Raw genomic sequence first — 13,897 nt, 5'->3', positions numbered from 1 at the left:
AAAGGCGTGCGCCACCACCGCCCAGCGAAAGAAAATCTTTATTAAAGAATACAGTATTGCCAAGACACAAGAAACCTTTGCACATACATCCTCAACTCAACTACAGGATACTATAGCTATTCATAGACCAGTGTCATTTCTCACAAAGATTCCCAAAATTGGATCCTGCCCTAGAAAGAAATGTTAGGAAAAATTTACATTGGTCAAACAGAAATCTTTAATTACTATCTTTGAATTTCCATTACCCACCTCTTCTTCTTCCAAAGTATACAGAAAAATAAACTCCTTACCATTCTTGCCTCCTGGAAAGGAGGGTTTACAAGAGTGTGCTGTATCTACTAGCATAAGACATGGATATCTGCCCAGATATCAAAGGCAGAGTGAAGAACTGCCATGTTCAAGGGCAACCTGATATACACATTAAGATCCTGTCTTAAAGAAAACAATGAGTGAAAAGAGCTCTAGAATGCTTGCTATTAAGCAATCCAAAAATGTTTTATCAGTACAGCAAAAGAAAATAAAACTTTGGAAGTATGTAATAAGGAACCAAATGTGGCTGGACAGACAGATGATTTATCAGTTAAGAGCTGTTCTTGATGAGGACCTGGGTTTGATTGCTAGCACCCACACAGTGGCTTACAACTGTTTGTAATCTTAGTTCCAGAGGATCTGATGCTCTCCTCTGGCTTCCTCAGGCACCAGGCACACAGTTGGTGGGTGCAGACATACATGTAGGCAACCCCTGCCCCCAAAACAAAACCACAAAAATTAAAAGGAAACCAAAGTGGGGTGTTATTGTTATAAGGATGGTTTCACAAACGAAGTATTAGGGAAAATACTAAGTGCATGATAGAAGGAAAATACCCACTAATAAAAACTGCATGCTGATAAGAGTATATCACTAAACTTGAGAACGCCAGTGCTAGGATCAAAAGGTGTGTACCACCACACCCACATTTTTTTTTGAGTGTAATAATCTTCCAAGTATTTTTAAAGAACTCAGAACTCCTCTGCATTCACTTAATTACCTTTCTTTTCTGCTGTGGAACAATCCTTTCTGTACATTATGTGAATATATGCTATGATTGGTTTAATAAACAAGCTGACTAGCCAATAGCTGAACAGGAGGACAAAGTTAGGCAGGAAGGCTAAACTGATAATGATGGGATGAGGAAAGGGGAGTCAGGAGTTGCCCGCCAGATGGAAGAACAAGCTGGATACACAAAATGGGATAGAGGTAAAAACCACAAGTCTCAGGGCAGCACATAGATCAACAGAAATGGGTTAAGTTGTAAAAGCTAGTTAGTAACAAGCTTGAGCTATCAGCCTAGCATTTATAATTTATATTGTCTCCAAGTCAGGTATTTGGGAAGTGGCTGTCAGTTATTTGTGAGCAGGCAGTTGGAACAGAAAAACTCCACCTACAGTTTTCTTTTTCTGAGATAGGGTTTCACTATGTAGCTCTGGCTAGCTTGGGACTTATCCTCAAACTCAAGAGAATCACCTGCCTCTGCCTTGCAAGTGCTGGGACTAACAGTGTGTGCCACCACCAAGCCTAGTTCTTAAAACTGCTTTTTTATATCTGTACTTCTACAGATATAAGAAAGAAATTTATATAAGAGAAATTCAAATTCATCGAACTGTTGCACTGCTCAGTTGGCCAAGTAAATACAGCAGATGATCTCTCCCTTTAAGTGCAGATGATATAAACTGGGTGTGTTGTCTCAAGCCTGCAATCCCCTGGCACTTGGGAGGCAGAAGAGGTGTTGCTGAGTTCAAGGCAGTTTATACTACACTGTGGAGATCCTGCTTCAAAAAGGATTCAAGCCTACTAATAGGCACAAAATTCTTTCCAGAGTTGTCCTCAAGCCATTAGGATGCCACTAGAGGTTGTATTTATAGTCCCTTGTATTATGATCTCTTCATGCAACTATTCTGGTTTTGGCTTTTAAGAATCTTAAGGTTAGCCGGGCGGTGGTGGCGCACGCCTTTAATCCCAGCACTCGGGAGGCAGAGCCAGGCGGATCTCTGTGAGTTCGCGGCCAGCCTGGGCTACCAAGTGAGTTCCAGGAAAAGGCGCAAAGCTACACAGAGAAACCCTGTCTCGAAAAACCAAAAAAAAAAAAAAAAAAAAAGAAAAGAAAAGAATCTTAAGAATCTTAAGGTTGACAAATTTGACTCAGTGTTTTTAGGAGATGTCCTTAGAGACAGGGCACTGATCCACCTAAATTCAGCTTCATTGTAGCTTTTTTATGATTTTTAAAAATCACAAGTCTGGGACAGGGCATGGTGGTGTACACCTTTAATTCTAGCACTTGGGAGGCAAAGGCAGGTGGATCTCTGTGAGTTTGAGGCTAGCCTGGTCTACAAAACAAGTTCCAGGACAGCCAGCGATACAGAGAAACCTTTTCTTGAAAAACCAAAAACAAAACAACAAACAAAAAATGACATGTCTGGATTTTGAGAACATTGCCATTCAGTTTTCTGTACCTAGGCCTGCATGCTTTCCAATCAGTCTACAATGAGTTGTACCCACAGCCCTGCATTTTTTTCTTTGTCGGTTCTGGTGATGTAATCTAGCACCTTACACATGTCCAGCAAGCACTCTTAGCTTTGGGCTGCATTCCTGACTCATAAACCTCTGTTTTACCTTAATTTAAATTGGAGTCTTTCAATGAAAAACAAAACAAAGCACAACAAAAACAAGAATAAATTGTGTATATGTGAGGGTACAACTTCCGGTAATTGGTTCTCTCCTTCCAACACGTGGGTACCAGGGGTGGAACTCTGGCTTAGCAGCAAGCACCTTTACCAGCTGAACCATCTCACCGCCGCCCTGGGCAAAAGTTTTAACATCTCTCTCCCACCCTTGTTTTACAGACGGTAAAATGGGCATTTAAGTGTCAATTCCACCGTAATTTAGCCTTAGAGAACATTGGAGAATTTATAAAAATAATCACATATTTCCATGTATAGATGGTCCATTTTACATTACATGGCTGTCAAACTGGTTATAACTAAAACTGGGTGTGTGGCTCACGCTTTAGTAACAGTTTGAAGTGTACGGGATGACAGGTGGAAGCAAAAAGACACGCAGCCACCAAGGTGAGGACTTCTTACAAGAATCGAAAGATTCTCCTGGGCAGACTTTCTAACGGGAAGAGCCTCAGTGTCCTGGAGAGGCCTCACTTCCTTCATTCTCAGATGAGTATGACCCGGTAAACCTTCGAGTCCTTTCGGCGGAAGAACAGATGCCTTTAGGCAGTAGATTAAGGGTCAGGGCACCTCCTTCCCACTTCGGGGTAAGAAGGGCAAACCACACAGCCAGCTTGTGGGGTCGTGGAGACTACTACAGCGAGGGGCTGAATCCGCACCGCTCCGCGCCCCCGGGGCCTGTCAGACCCTCACCGCCCGCCCACCCACCCCCATTCTTCGGGCTCAACTTACCAGGTGGGAGCTACTGCCTCCGGCCTGGGCTCCGTGAACCACGTCCGGTCAGGTTTAGCTCCGCCGCGCTCCTCACAGCCGCTGCAGGGACGAGGCTGAAACCCAGCGGCCAGAGCCGTCGCCACCGCCTCTGTTGCCGGGGGGTCTCGCCTCCATCGCTGGCTGCGAGGGCGCTGAGGGCACGTGACCGGAAGTGACAGGGCGGGCCTCCGGGGCACGTGACCACCGGTGCGGCCGCCATGACACCTTCCGCTAGCTCCTGCCCTTCCCCCACCGAGTCCCGCCTGTTTTGCTTCCCATCTCCGGTCTCGGGTGGCGAAGAGTTTCGGGGATTCAGTTTGGCTCGTCATTCTGCCTAGAGAGCATCCGGTCTGAATTGGCGGCGCGTCCTAGGCCCGCGGCGGCTCTCCCAGTGCAGGCCGCAGGGAACGTAATCGCGACCGCGGCCGGAGGGGGAGGGACCACGCGCGGGGAGGGGCGTGATCGTCACGTGACGAGGAAGTGCCGTTAACAGCGCTTTCCCCGGTCCCTGGCGCCCCTGGATGACGTTTCAAGGGCGGGGCGGGGCGGGGCGGGGCGACAGCGATTCTGAAGTCCAGGTTCTGCTGTCAGTGCGTGGTGTGTGCGGGGGGGCCTGCTTAGGGAAGTGGCCGCCTGGCTTTCGGGGCGCCGCGGCTGGCTTGTCAGCCTGCGGTTCTGTGAGCCTGGCTTGGAAAACCTGCTTCCCAGACTCCTGTCCTCCATAGCGACAGATGCAGTTTAAAGTCATGGCGGCTTAAAAGGTAGTTGTGATTTCCTAGGAGCTTCTTGTGGTAAGGGACTGCTCTGTTCATCCTGCGTCTCCAGCGGCGCCTCCAGGGCCTAGAACACGGTAGGCACTCGCAATATTGAATGGATGAATGAATGCATGAGCGAGTCGTTAATTTTTCTGAGGCAGAGTTTCCTAATCATTATTTCTTGAATAGGAAGATTCTCTTCTGGAAATAAAGTCTATTAATTTCCCTTTGCATAAAATTTCTTCAATTTTTGTGACCTTTGTCGAGTCTTTCCTCCCGTGCATCTAGTCGGACCAAGTTGTGATTTGTGATTTGCATTGGCTGTGTGAGCAGCAATCATTGTCTGCCACTTTTGAATTATCATCAAAATAATTAGGGGAAGTGGAAAAAAAACATTTTGATCTTTTGTGTGTTCTACTTTCATTTATTATTGGGGGAAGAGGTGACAAGACACGGCACACACTTTGTGTAGTTGTTCTGTCTTTCCATTTTCTGAGTTCTTGGGACCAAAGTCACCAGGCCTGCACAGCAATAAACCATCTCTTGGGCCCTCCCTTTTTTCCCCTTTTCTCTCGTGTATTCTACTTTCAAACCTACATTTTGTGAGCTTTGTAACCCTTGGGAAAGCCAATCTTTTAAAGGATGTTAGGAAAAAAAAAAAAAAAAAAAAAAAACAACAACCTAGGTGGTGGTGGCGGCGGCGGCGGCGGCGCACGCCTTTAATCCCAGCACTCTGGAGGCAAAGCCAGGGGGATCTCTGTGAGTTCGAGGCCAACCTGGTCTACAGAGCAAGATCCAGGACGGGCACCAAAACTACACAGAGAAACGCTGTCTTGAATAACCAAAAAAAAAAAAAGATGTCAGATGTTCACTGATTTTTGGCAAGCATTGGCTGCCATCTTCTATGAGGTTAGCGTTTTTAAAAGTTTTGTTTTGTTTTGTTTTTAAATCTGCCAGCACACAGAAGTAATGTTTAAACTCAGCTTTTTAGAAAAGTAGAGCTTATTGGTCTGAGAATATTCAATGAACAGCATAACTAAAACTACAGTAGTTCACATTTATGGAAGGAAAGCAGAACAGGATATTTGAATAATAGGAGAAAGTAAGATGGGAGATGAAACTAAAAAGGAAGTACAGATGAGATCACATTATATGGAAAAGGAAGCTATTCTTTGCTTTTAGATACTACTAGTTACAAATCAGTTTTAAGTCTTCTCTACTCAGAATGTCAAGAGAGAGGCTTTCTTCTTTCCTGTGGACTTTCTAGGTAATGGGAATGCTTCATCGTAACTTCTTTATAGCTCACTCCTTACTTTTAAATCCATGTTTTCTAGCATCTGCCCATAGTACTTTATGGGAATTGTATACACTCTCCACACTACATCCTTCGGTTACTTTCTGCAGCCTGCCAAATTAAGTTTAAGTTCCTTGGCTTAAGGTTGGAAGTGTTTTGTACCTTGAGCCCTATATGGCCACAGCTTTATTATTTCATTGTTTATATTTCATATTTAACTGAGGACAAAACTTGTATTCTCTGAATACCTTCAGCCCTTCTCCACCCCTACTGTTTCAGCTCTGTCTGCTGTCTGTCCCCTTTTCTCATGAGAAAGGCTGGCTTGGGAATAGTGTTACTCCTTTTAGGACATTTTCTTTGACTTACTGTGATCCCTTACGAGAGCTATGTGTGTATTTACACATGTATGGTATTTGTGAATTTTTTTATTTGACTAGAACTGATTTCTGGAATTCTTTTATTTATCATGTCCTCACAACTGTCCCTGTTATTTTACTAACTACTTAATAAGGTAAATGACTTGGGGCTGGAGAAACGGCTTTGTGGTTAAGAGCTCTGTCTGCCCTTCCAGAGGATGCTCTTCCAGACGACTCAGGTTCTATTCCCAGCACGCACACGGCAGCTCACAACAGTGTATAGCTCTACTTCCAGGGGATCTGACAAAACACCAATGCATATAAATAAAAACAAATTAATTAAAAAAAGATAAATGACTGAAAATTTTTTCTTGGGTAAGGAATTGTCAAATATTTTGAGTATAGTCATGCTAAATTTTGTTTGCTTGTTTTAGAATACAATTCTTATAGAGGTCAAGTTATACTAAGAACATATTACTACTAGCAGAGACTAAAGCTGTATTACATGTATATAATTTAGAAAAATGTGTGATAGAACACATTCCAAGTATGTAAAGATCTTGGGTTTGATTGTCTCACACCACAAAAATAAGAGAAACCAGCCTCTACATATTTCTGTATGTTTTACCACCGGAAGGTATGCTCTGAGAAGGTTAGGACTTTTTTTTTCCTTTTTTGTTATTTCCTAGAACAATGTCCAGCATATGAGTGATGCTCAGTACGTACTTGCTGATGGAATGAATGTGCTTCTAAAATAGTGTCAAAAATATAAAGCATAGACAAAAATACAAATAGATGCTTCTGAATTTTTAATTTTTTTCATGGTATGTGTTTGCTTTAGGATTTTTAATTCTTTTTTGTGTATGTTGTTGTTGTTGTTGGTGTGTGTGTGTGTGTGTGTGTGTGTGTGTGTTCAAGCCCATTTGCATGTGGAGGCCAAAGGTAAAAATATCATCATATGTCTTCCTTGATGTGCTACCATGTCAGGCTTTTATGTGGGTGCTGGAAATCCAAACTGAGGTCCTCATGTCTATGCAGCAAACCCCTTACCCGTAGCACAAATCCTAATTGGTCTTAATAATAAAAACCTGTAGCCAGATATTGGGGGTAAATGCTGAAAGTTCAGTAAAGGAGCCAGCCACTACAGAGACTTTTTTTTTTTTTAAGCTTTTTTCAGACAGGGTTTCTCTGTGTAGCTTTGGAGCCTGTCCTGGAACTCACTCTGTAGACCAGGCTGGCCTTGAACTTACAGAGATCCACCTTCCTCTGCCTCCCAAGTGCTGGGATCAAAGGCGTATGCCACCACTGCCCGGCTGGAGAGACTGCTTACCTCTATCAAATCCTCAGCCTGAAAGGGCTTGAGCTCCTGTCTCCTCCCGCCTTATATTCCTCTCTCAGCCCAGCCATATCACTTCCTGTCTCCACCTCCTTAGTGCTGGGATTAAAGGTATGTGCCACCATGGCCTGGCCTCTGTGGCTAACTAGTGACTTGGCTCCATACTCTGATTTTCAGGCAAGCTTTATTTGTTACATCACAAACAAAATATTACCCCATTTACCCACTGTGCCATATTCTCAGCTGCTGCTGCTGTTCATCCTTCTTCACTAACTTGGTAATGAAGATTGAGAAGTTAAAATTAATGAGTAGCAGGTTTTGAAGCTACTGATGTGCTTTGTAGCTACTTGACATCTGCCATGGTCAACTCCACTGTATTCTTTGACATTGCCATTGATTGGCAAGACCTTGAGCCCGTCTCTTTCAAGCTGTTTACAGATAAAGTTCAAAAGACAGCAGAAAACTTTTGCACTCTGATCACTGAAGTGATTTGGTTATAAGGGCTCCTGCTTTCACAGAGTTGTACCAGGATTCAAGTGCACAAGTGATGACCTCATGTACCATCATGGCACTGGTGACAAGTCCATCTGTGGAGTAAAACCTCCTGAGGATGGTAAGAACCTCAGCTTGAAGGCTGCAGGTCCTGGCATCATGTCCATGGTGAATGCTGCACTGAACACAAGTGCTTTTTTGTCTGTCGTGTACTGTCCAGACTGATTGGATGGCAAGCATAGGGTTTTTGATCATACGAATGATGAGAATTTTTAAGTCCAACAAAGACCAACAAGATCACCAACTTCTTTTCTCTTTTCCCACGTAAATTGGTGACATTTGATCACAACCCCCCCAAAAATGTACTTGAGAGTAGTTAAATAGATAAAATGTTTCATTTGGCCTTTACTGCCTTATATTCTTACCCTACTCATTCCTCTATGGTTTCTTTTATTAAAGCCTTTGTTCTTTATTGTTTTTTGAGACAGCTTTGGAGCCTGTCCTGGAACTCGCTCTGTAGACCAGGCTGGACTTGAACTCATGGAGCGATCTGCCTCCCGAGTGCTGGAATTAAAGGTGTGCGCCATCACTCCCAGCTCGAGGTAGCTTCTTTTTTTTTTTTTTTTTTTTTTTTTTTTTTTTTTTTTTTTTAAAGATTTATTTATTTATTATGTATACAGTGTTCTGTCTGCACATATCCCTGCAGGCCAGAAGAGGGTGCCAGATCTCATTACAGATGGTTGTGAGCCACCATGTGGTTGCTGGGAATTGAACTCAGGACCTTTGGAAGAACAAACAGTGCTCTTAACCTCTGAGCCATCTCTCCAGCCCCCTCGAGGTAGCTTCTTAATGAAAACTTCCTATAGACAGGTGATTCATGACACAAAGAAACACAGTGGGATTGCTACCTTACCTTTAAGGAGCTTGGCCAGTTTTCAAGTCCTACTTTTTTTCCTTCCTTAAATTGCTCTATAGTATAGTGGGATGGGACTACGGAGGGACTTGGAAATCCAGACCTAAAACTCTGAGAGTTGGGGAATGACACAGTGTGAATAAACTTTTGCATATAATTGGGACCTAGGTGTGGCCCCGTCCACCCGCCCCCCCCAACACCCGACTTCCAGGGATGGGCCGCCTTTTTCTCTGTTGATTGTTATTATATGTTGAATGGGTGGTAATTAATATTTTGCAGTTTTTTGTTTGTTTGTTTGTTTTTTTTCAGTGAGAAATCCTGTGTCAATTACAGAACAACCTTCGTCTTTCTGGCTAAATGACTTTTGTGCCAGTGATACCAGAAGCCTACAGCCATGTTCTTGCAGAGTTTGAGTCCTTGGATCCGTTACTCACAGCTTTGCGGCTGGATTCCAGTCGTCTAAAGGTGAACTTCTGCTTTGAGACAGTCTCATGTAGCACATTACTTTCACTTCATATCCATGTGCTCGTGTGCTCTGCCATTCTGGCCCCTGCTCTGTTCTTGCCCCTGCTCTTTGTTTTGTGGACTCCTGGGGCTTTTGCCTGTTTTACCTTACGTGAAAGTAGCTCATTCTTTATTTTTTGAGCTACCACTTGAATTTTTTTCAGTTCTGGAATACACTACTGTTGATTTTTTCCTCCTTCTTGGTGATCTTGCTGTCTTCTCTCAGGAAGTAATTAAAATAGTATAAATGAGCATAGCCCATTACATTTTGAACAACATGAGCCACAGCAGTTACTTCAAGAGGAGGACTTTGATACAACCCTGTATAGGGAATAAAGCAAAAGCCAGTTAGCTCTGTGGAAAGGACATGGTTCCCGGAAACCTTAGATTCTTGATTAAACGCAGGGAATTCACAGTGAAGAATAAAGTTTTAATCACATATGATGTTATTCTTAAACTTTTGCTGTTGCCTTGAATTACCCCCTTCTCCCCTTCCCTTCCCTCCTTTCCCTTTCTCTTCCCTGCTCTCCCCTCCTTTCCCTTTCTCTTCCCTGCTCTCCCCTCCTTTCCCTTTCTTTTCCCTGCTCTCCCCTCCTTTCCCTTTCTCTTCCCTCCCCTCCCCTTCCCCCTTTCTCTTCCCTCCCCTCCTTCCCTTTCTCTTCCCTCCCCTCCTTCCCTTTCTCTTCCCTCCCTCCCCTCCCCCCTCTCCTCCCTGTACTCTTCCTCTTCTTTCTCTTTTTGGAGACAGAATCTCACTCTATAGCCCAGACTTGTTGGAAACTCATTGTGCAGCCCAGGCTGGCCCCACAGTCCTGGTGAAATGCCCGCCTCAGCTTCCTCAGTGCTGGGATTGCAGGCCTAAGCCTGATGTGCCAGTGCAGATTCTGTCTTTTGAGAAAAGGGAGAAGAGGAAACAGCAGTCAGGCTAGTGCAGTCAACAATGGTGAAGATCAGTATCAGAAATGTTTTCAGCTGCAAGTTATACCATACCTTACTGTTGGACACGGTCTAAAAGTGGAGTTGTGTGAGAATTCTGAGTGTTTGTGAGAACACACCAAGAAAACATGACAGTTTTTTCAAAGCACAGAATAGTTCTTGGAATGTATTTTTGTGCTCCTCCCAGGTGTAGCAGATAGAAATGAGTTTCCTTCAGCTGTTATTATTCCTGTGCCTCAATGGAAACATGTTTTTACATGTGTGGCTTGTCCTTGTGATTGAACACCTTACTCATATTATTCTTTTTAACCCTCAGAGTAAAAATTGTCTGATGCTCTGAATAAAGTTGGCTAATGCATGAGACTTTAAGTCCTCCTCATTTGTAGGTCCAGCTCTTCTAGGTTCATGCTGCCAACTAGAGTAGTAAACACTTTACAAATAGAAGTTAATGCAGGGAGGCAGAGGCAGGAGGATCTCTGTGAGTTCAAGGCCACTCTGGCCTACAGAGTGAATTCCAGGACAGGCTCCAAGGCTACACAGAGAAACCCTGTCTCAAAAAACCAAAACAAACAAACAAACAACAACAAAAAAAACCCTTATTGGACTCAGCATTACTAGGTTTAGGGTAGTGGCCCATTGAAGGTACTGAGGACACAGTGTTCTTCATCTTCTTTCTCCCATCATACATGTTGGCTTAATTACAGTAGTAGTAGTATAATATCCTGCTTGATCTTATCAGCTTGTCTACATTAGTAACTGCAGCAGGAATGAGGGGCCAAGAACAAAGTTTTGGACATTTTCTTGTCTCTACTTTTCATTAGAGAAGACAAAGCTTCCAAGAAGTTCCTAGCAGCTGAGTCTGCTGGCTGGGACTGAGTCCCTTGGTCACCCAAGGCAGCAAAGGAACCTACAAAAGCGAATATTTGGGCTCATCAGCTTCTGTGTTGGAAAGACACAAAGTTGAAGAGGATTAGGAATGGTTTTTAGTCAACCTACTGACACATTTTGACACAGGAATTCTGTACAGCATGACCACAGCTTTCTGGTGGCTCAGGCAAGAAATGAACAGGCTGAGGTTTTGAAGAGACATGGCGATGTGGGACCTGCATCTGAGTCCTCCCAGTCTCGTTTGCTATAAGGGCTTTGGATGTATGTGATGGTTCAGCAGATAGAAATGATTTGAGTAGTTGTTTTGTCCCTCATAATTATTCAGTTTTACCTCTATTGTGGTCATCACTGGAATGACCTGGCCAAATTATACAAACTATGAACTGTTTAATAACTGGCTTGTAGCAAAGAAATTACTCATTTATACAAGTGAGCCTATTCACCTTTTATCAAAAACAATAGAGGTCCAGCCCCTATTTGTTTTCTGTCAGGGTCCCTGGAAGACTCTAACAACCAGCTGGGAATCTAATTTGAGGGGTATCAAATGACTCTAAGCACACTGAGTTCTTTAGTCCATACACTTTGTTCTTCTAAATCAATTCTCTCTACACAGCTTCTTTTCTGTTCTCATACTTAGCTCCTCTCAGTCCCTCCTGCTGTTCTCTCATTTCTATCTAGTTCTTTCCATCTTCATTCTCATCTTTGTTCCTCTAAATCAATTCCTCCAGTGCTCTGGGGGCACCAGTTTATAAACACAAGCAGTAATTCTTTAGCAGTGCAGTGCGAGGTTTGATGTTTTCAGGGTTGCAGAGAGAGTTGATAAGATCCCCACATAGAGCAATAGTTGTCAGCTTCGATTAACACCCCAAAGAGGGAATGACAAAATGGGAGTTCTCTGGTAGGTTCAACTAAAGGCTAAGATCAATTAGGGAATCCTAAAAAGAAATTTGTGTGCTCAAACTATAATCTAGAAGTGGTTAGGTAAAATGTTAGGAGTCTATATATGTCAGCATAAGCCACTAGTAAAACTATTTTATTCTTAGGTGCTGCCCCCACTCCCACCTCTGCCCCCACCCCCGTCCCCAAGCTGCTTTCTAGTAGGGCAGGGGATGTATGCTCAGTTGCTAGGCATACGTCATAGCATGTAGCATTTGGTTAGTAAAAGCACTTTCGCTCTGAGTAATTGCTAAGGAGGAAATCTAGGAACAGCATCTGGCTGAGATAAAGGAGGTAGGACAAAGCTTGGCACCTATCATCTTCCTGGCCTAGCCAGAAATCTCCTTGGGTCAGTCAGTGGGAAATAACTACTTTAACTCAGTAACTAGAGGGTGGCTAAAACATCATCCCAGAAATGTGAGCAATAAATCTCTTAAATTAGGGTCTTGTAAATAAACCAGGATGAAGGTAAGGAGTTGAGGACTTAATTGTTAGTGGTTATTTTCTCTATTTGTGGGTGAAATGCACTAATGTTTATCTTTGTGCAGCTTGTCTTTGGATAAAAAAATATCTTTGAACCAGGCAGTGGTGGCACATGCCTTTAAACCCAGCACTCGGGAGGCAGAGCCAGGTGGATCTCTGTGAGTTCGAGGCCAGCCTGGTCTACAGAGCAAGATCCAGGACAGGCACCAAAACAACACAGAGAAAACCTGACTTGAAAAGCCAAAAAAAAAAAAAAAAAAAAAAGTATCTTTGTTGAAATACTTTTGTCCAGCTGAATGGCCCTGGCCAGATGTAAGCTAATGAAGAATAAATACAGCTGGGGAAAGTTATCCAATTACCCCAAAAGTATAGGGAAAGTTGTGCCCAATTAATGATCAACCACACTGTTATAAGTTCTTTGTTTTTGTTTTGTTTTTTTGGTTTTTGGTTTTTTGAGACAGGGTTTCTCTGTGTAGTTTTGGTGCCTGTCCTGGATCTCGCTCTGTAGACCAGGCTGGACTCGAACTCACAGAGATCCGCCTGGCTCTGCCTCCTGAGTGCTGAGATTAAAGGTGTGCGCTGCTCAGCTCTGTTATAAGTTCTTGAGGGAAGAGTCGAATGGGGAAACTACAATAGCACATAAGAAATTCATTGCAGGATACAGCTAATACATTCAAAAGCCAATATCACCAAGACTCCTTACGTCTTGGTTTTCCTCTGGAAAAGTCCATAACTTTTTCCTTACCAATATCAGCTGAATTCCTACTTCATATCTTTGTGGCTCATAGCAAGCTTTTTGAGATTCCACTAAAAGTTTAAAAGCAAAATGTTCTTTGGTATATTTCAGTATTCTAGAATTATAAATGAGTGCTGTTACATTGTGCCCTTCTAGGCAGGGTAAAGAAGGAAGGCAGGCAGTGAACACAGACTTGCAGTACTTATTCCAGTGGCTAGGTTATTTTTAACAGTGTTGGGAATGCAGCCTAGGTTCTTGACCATGCCAGGCAGGTGTCCTGCAACCAAGCTGCATCCCCAGTGCATAGTGGGTATGGCACAATCATCTCAGACTTGTCTCTTCATGCTCTTAGTGTACCAGCATAGCTGTGTCTCGGAAATGGTTGGCATTAGGCAGCACAGGAGGAGGACTCAATCTTATTCAGAAAGATGGCTGGAAGCAAAGGCTGTTTCTCTCTCACCGGGTAAGAACAAGGACATTCACACGTTGGTTGGAGTATGCTTCATGAATGTGAATTTTTTCAATGTCATCAATCATGTAGAGTAAAAAAAAGAATGGAAACAAACTGTTCTTTGTCTGATGTCCTAGGAAGGTGCAATCTCTCAGATTGCCTGCTGTTCTCATGATGATGAGTATGTCGCTGTAGCTACCAGGTAAAACACTCTTAGAATGATGATCTTTTCTAAATGCATGTTAAACTGACAAGTGTGCTTGTTAGGATGACTAACCGTTTCATTTCACCTAGCACTGTACTGGTTTAGTACTGAAAGTTGTATCCTGGGAACCAAATCTACTCAGTG

The 13,897-nt window shown here is 43.2% G+C and overlaps 2 protein-coding genes across 2 annotated transcripts in view; one reads left to right on the top strand and one right to left on the bottom strand.

Annotated features, from left to right (window-relative positions):
• Positions 1 to 3,652, bottom strand: part of Gtf2h1 (general transcription factor IIH subunit 1) — a 29,952-nt gene extending 26,300 nt beyond the window's left edge. Inside the window, exon 1 of the mRNA XM_059274010.1 lies at positions 3,448 to 3,652. The gene's annotated coding sequence lies outside the window, so the exon portion shown is untranslated. The remainder of the gene's footprint in view (positions 1 to 3,447) is intronic.
• Positions 3,653 to 4,044: 392 nt separating this feature from the next.
• The window catches only part of Hps5 (HPS5 biogenesis of lysosomal organelles complex 2 subunit 2), a 43,508-nt gene continuing 33,655 nt past the window's right edge, over positions 4,045 to 13,897 (top strand). Inside the window, exons 1-4 of the mRNA XM_059273994.1 lie at positions 4,045 to 4,318; positions 8,924 to 9,079; positions 13,450 to 13,560; positions 13,686 to 13,750. Coding sequence (XP_059129977.1) covers positions 8,972 to 9,079; positions 13,450 to 13,560; positions 13,686 to 13,750 — 284 coding nt within the window. The 5' untranslated portion in view covers positions 4,045 to 4,318; positions 8,924 to 8,971. The remainder of the gene's footprint in view (positions 4,319 to 8,923; positions 9,080 to 13,449; positions 13,561 to 13,685; positions 13,751 to 13,897) is intronic.

Source organism: Peromyscus eremicus, chromosome 1 (genome assembly GCF_949786415.1).
Source record: "Peromyscus eremicus chromosome 1, PerEre_H2_v1, whole genome shotgun sequence".
Classification (NCBI taxonomy): domain Eukaryota; kingdom Metazoa; phylum Chordata; class Mammalia; order Rodentia; family Cricetidae; genus Peromyscus; species Peromyscus eremicus.
The sequence above is the reverse complement of the archived record's forward strand: the minus strand, read 5'-3'. Positions and strand labels throughout refer to the sequence as shown.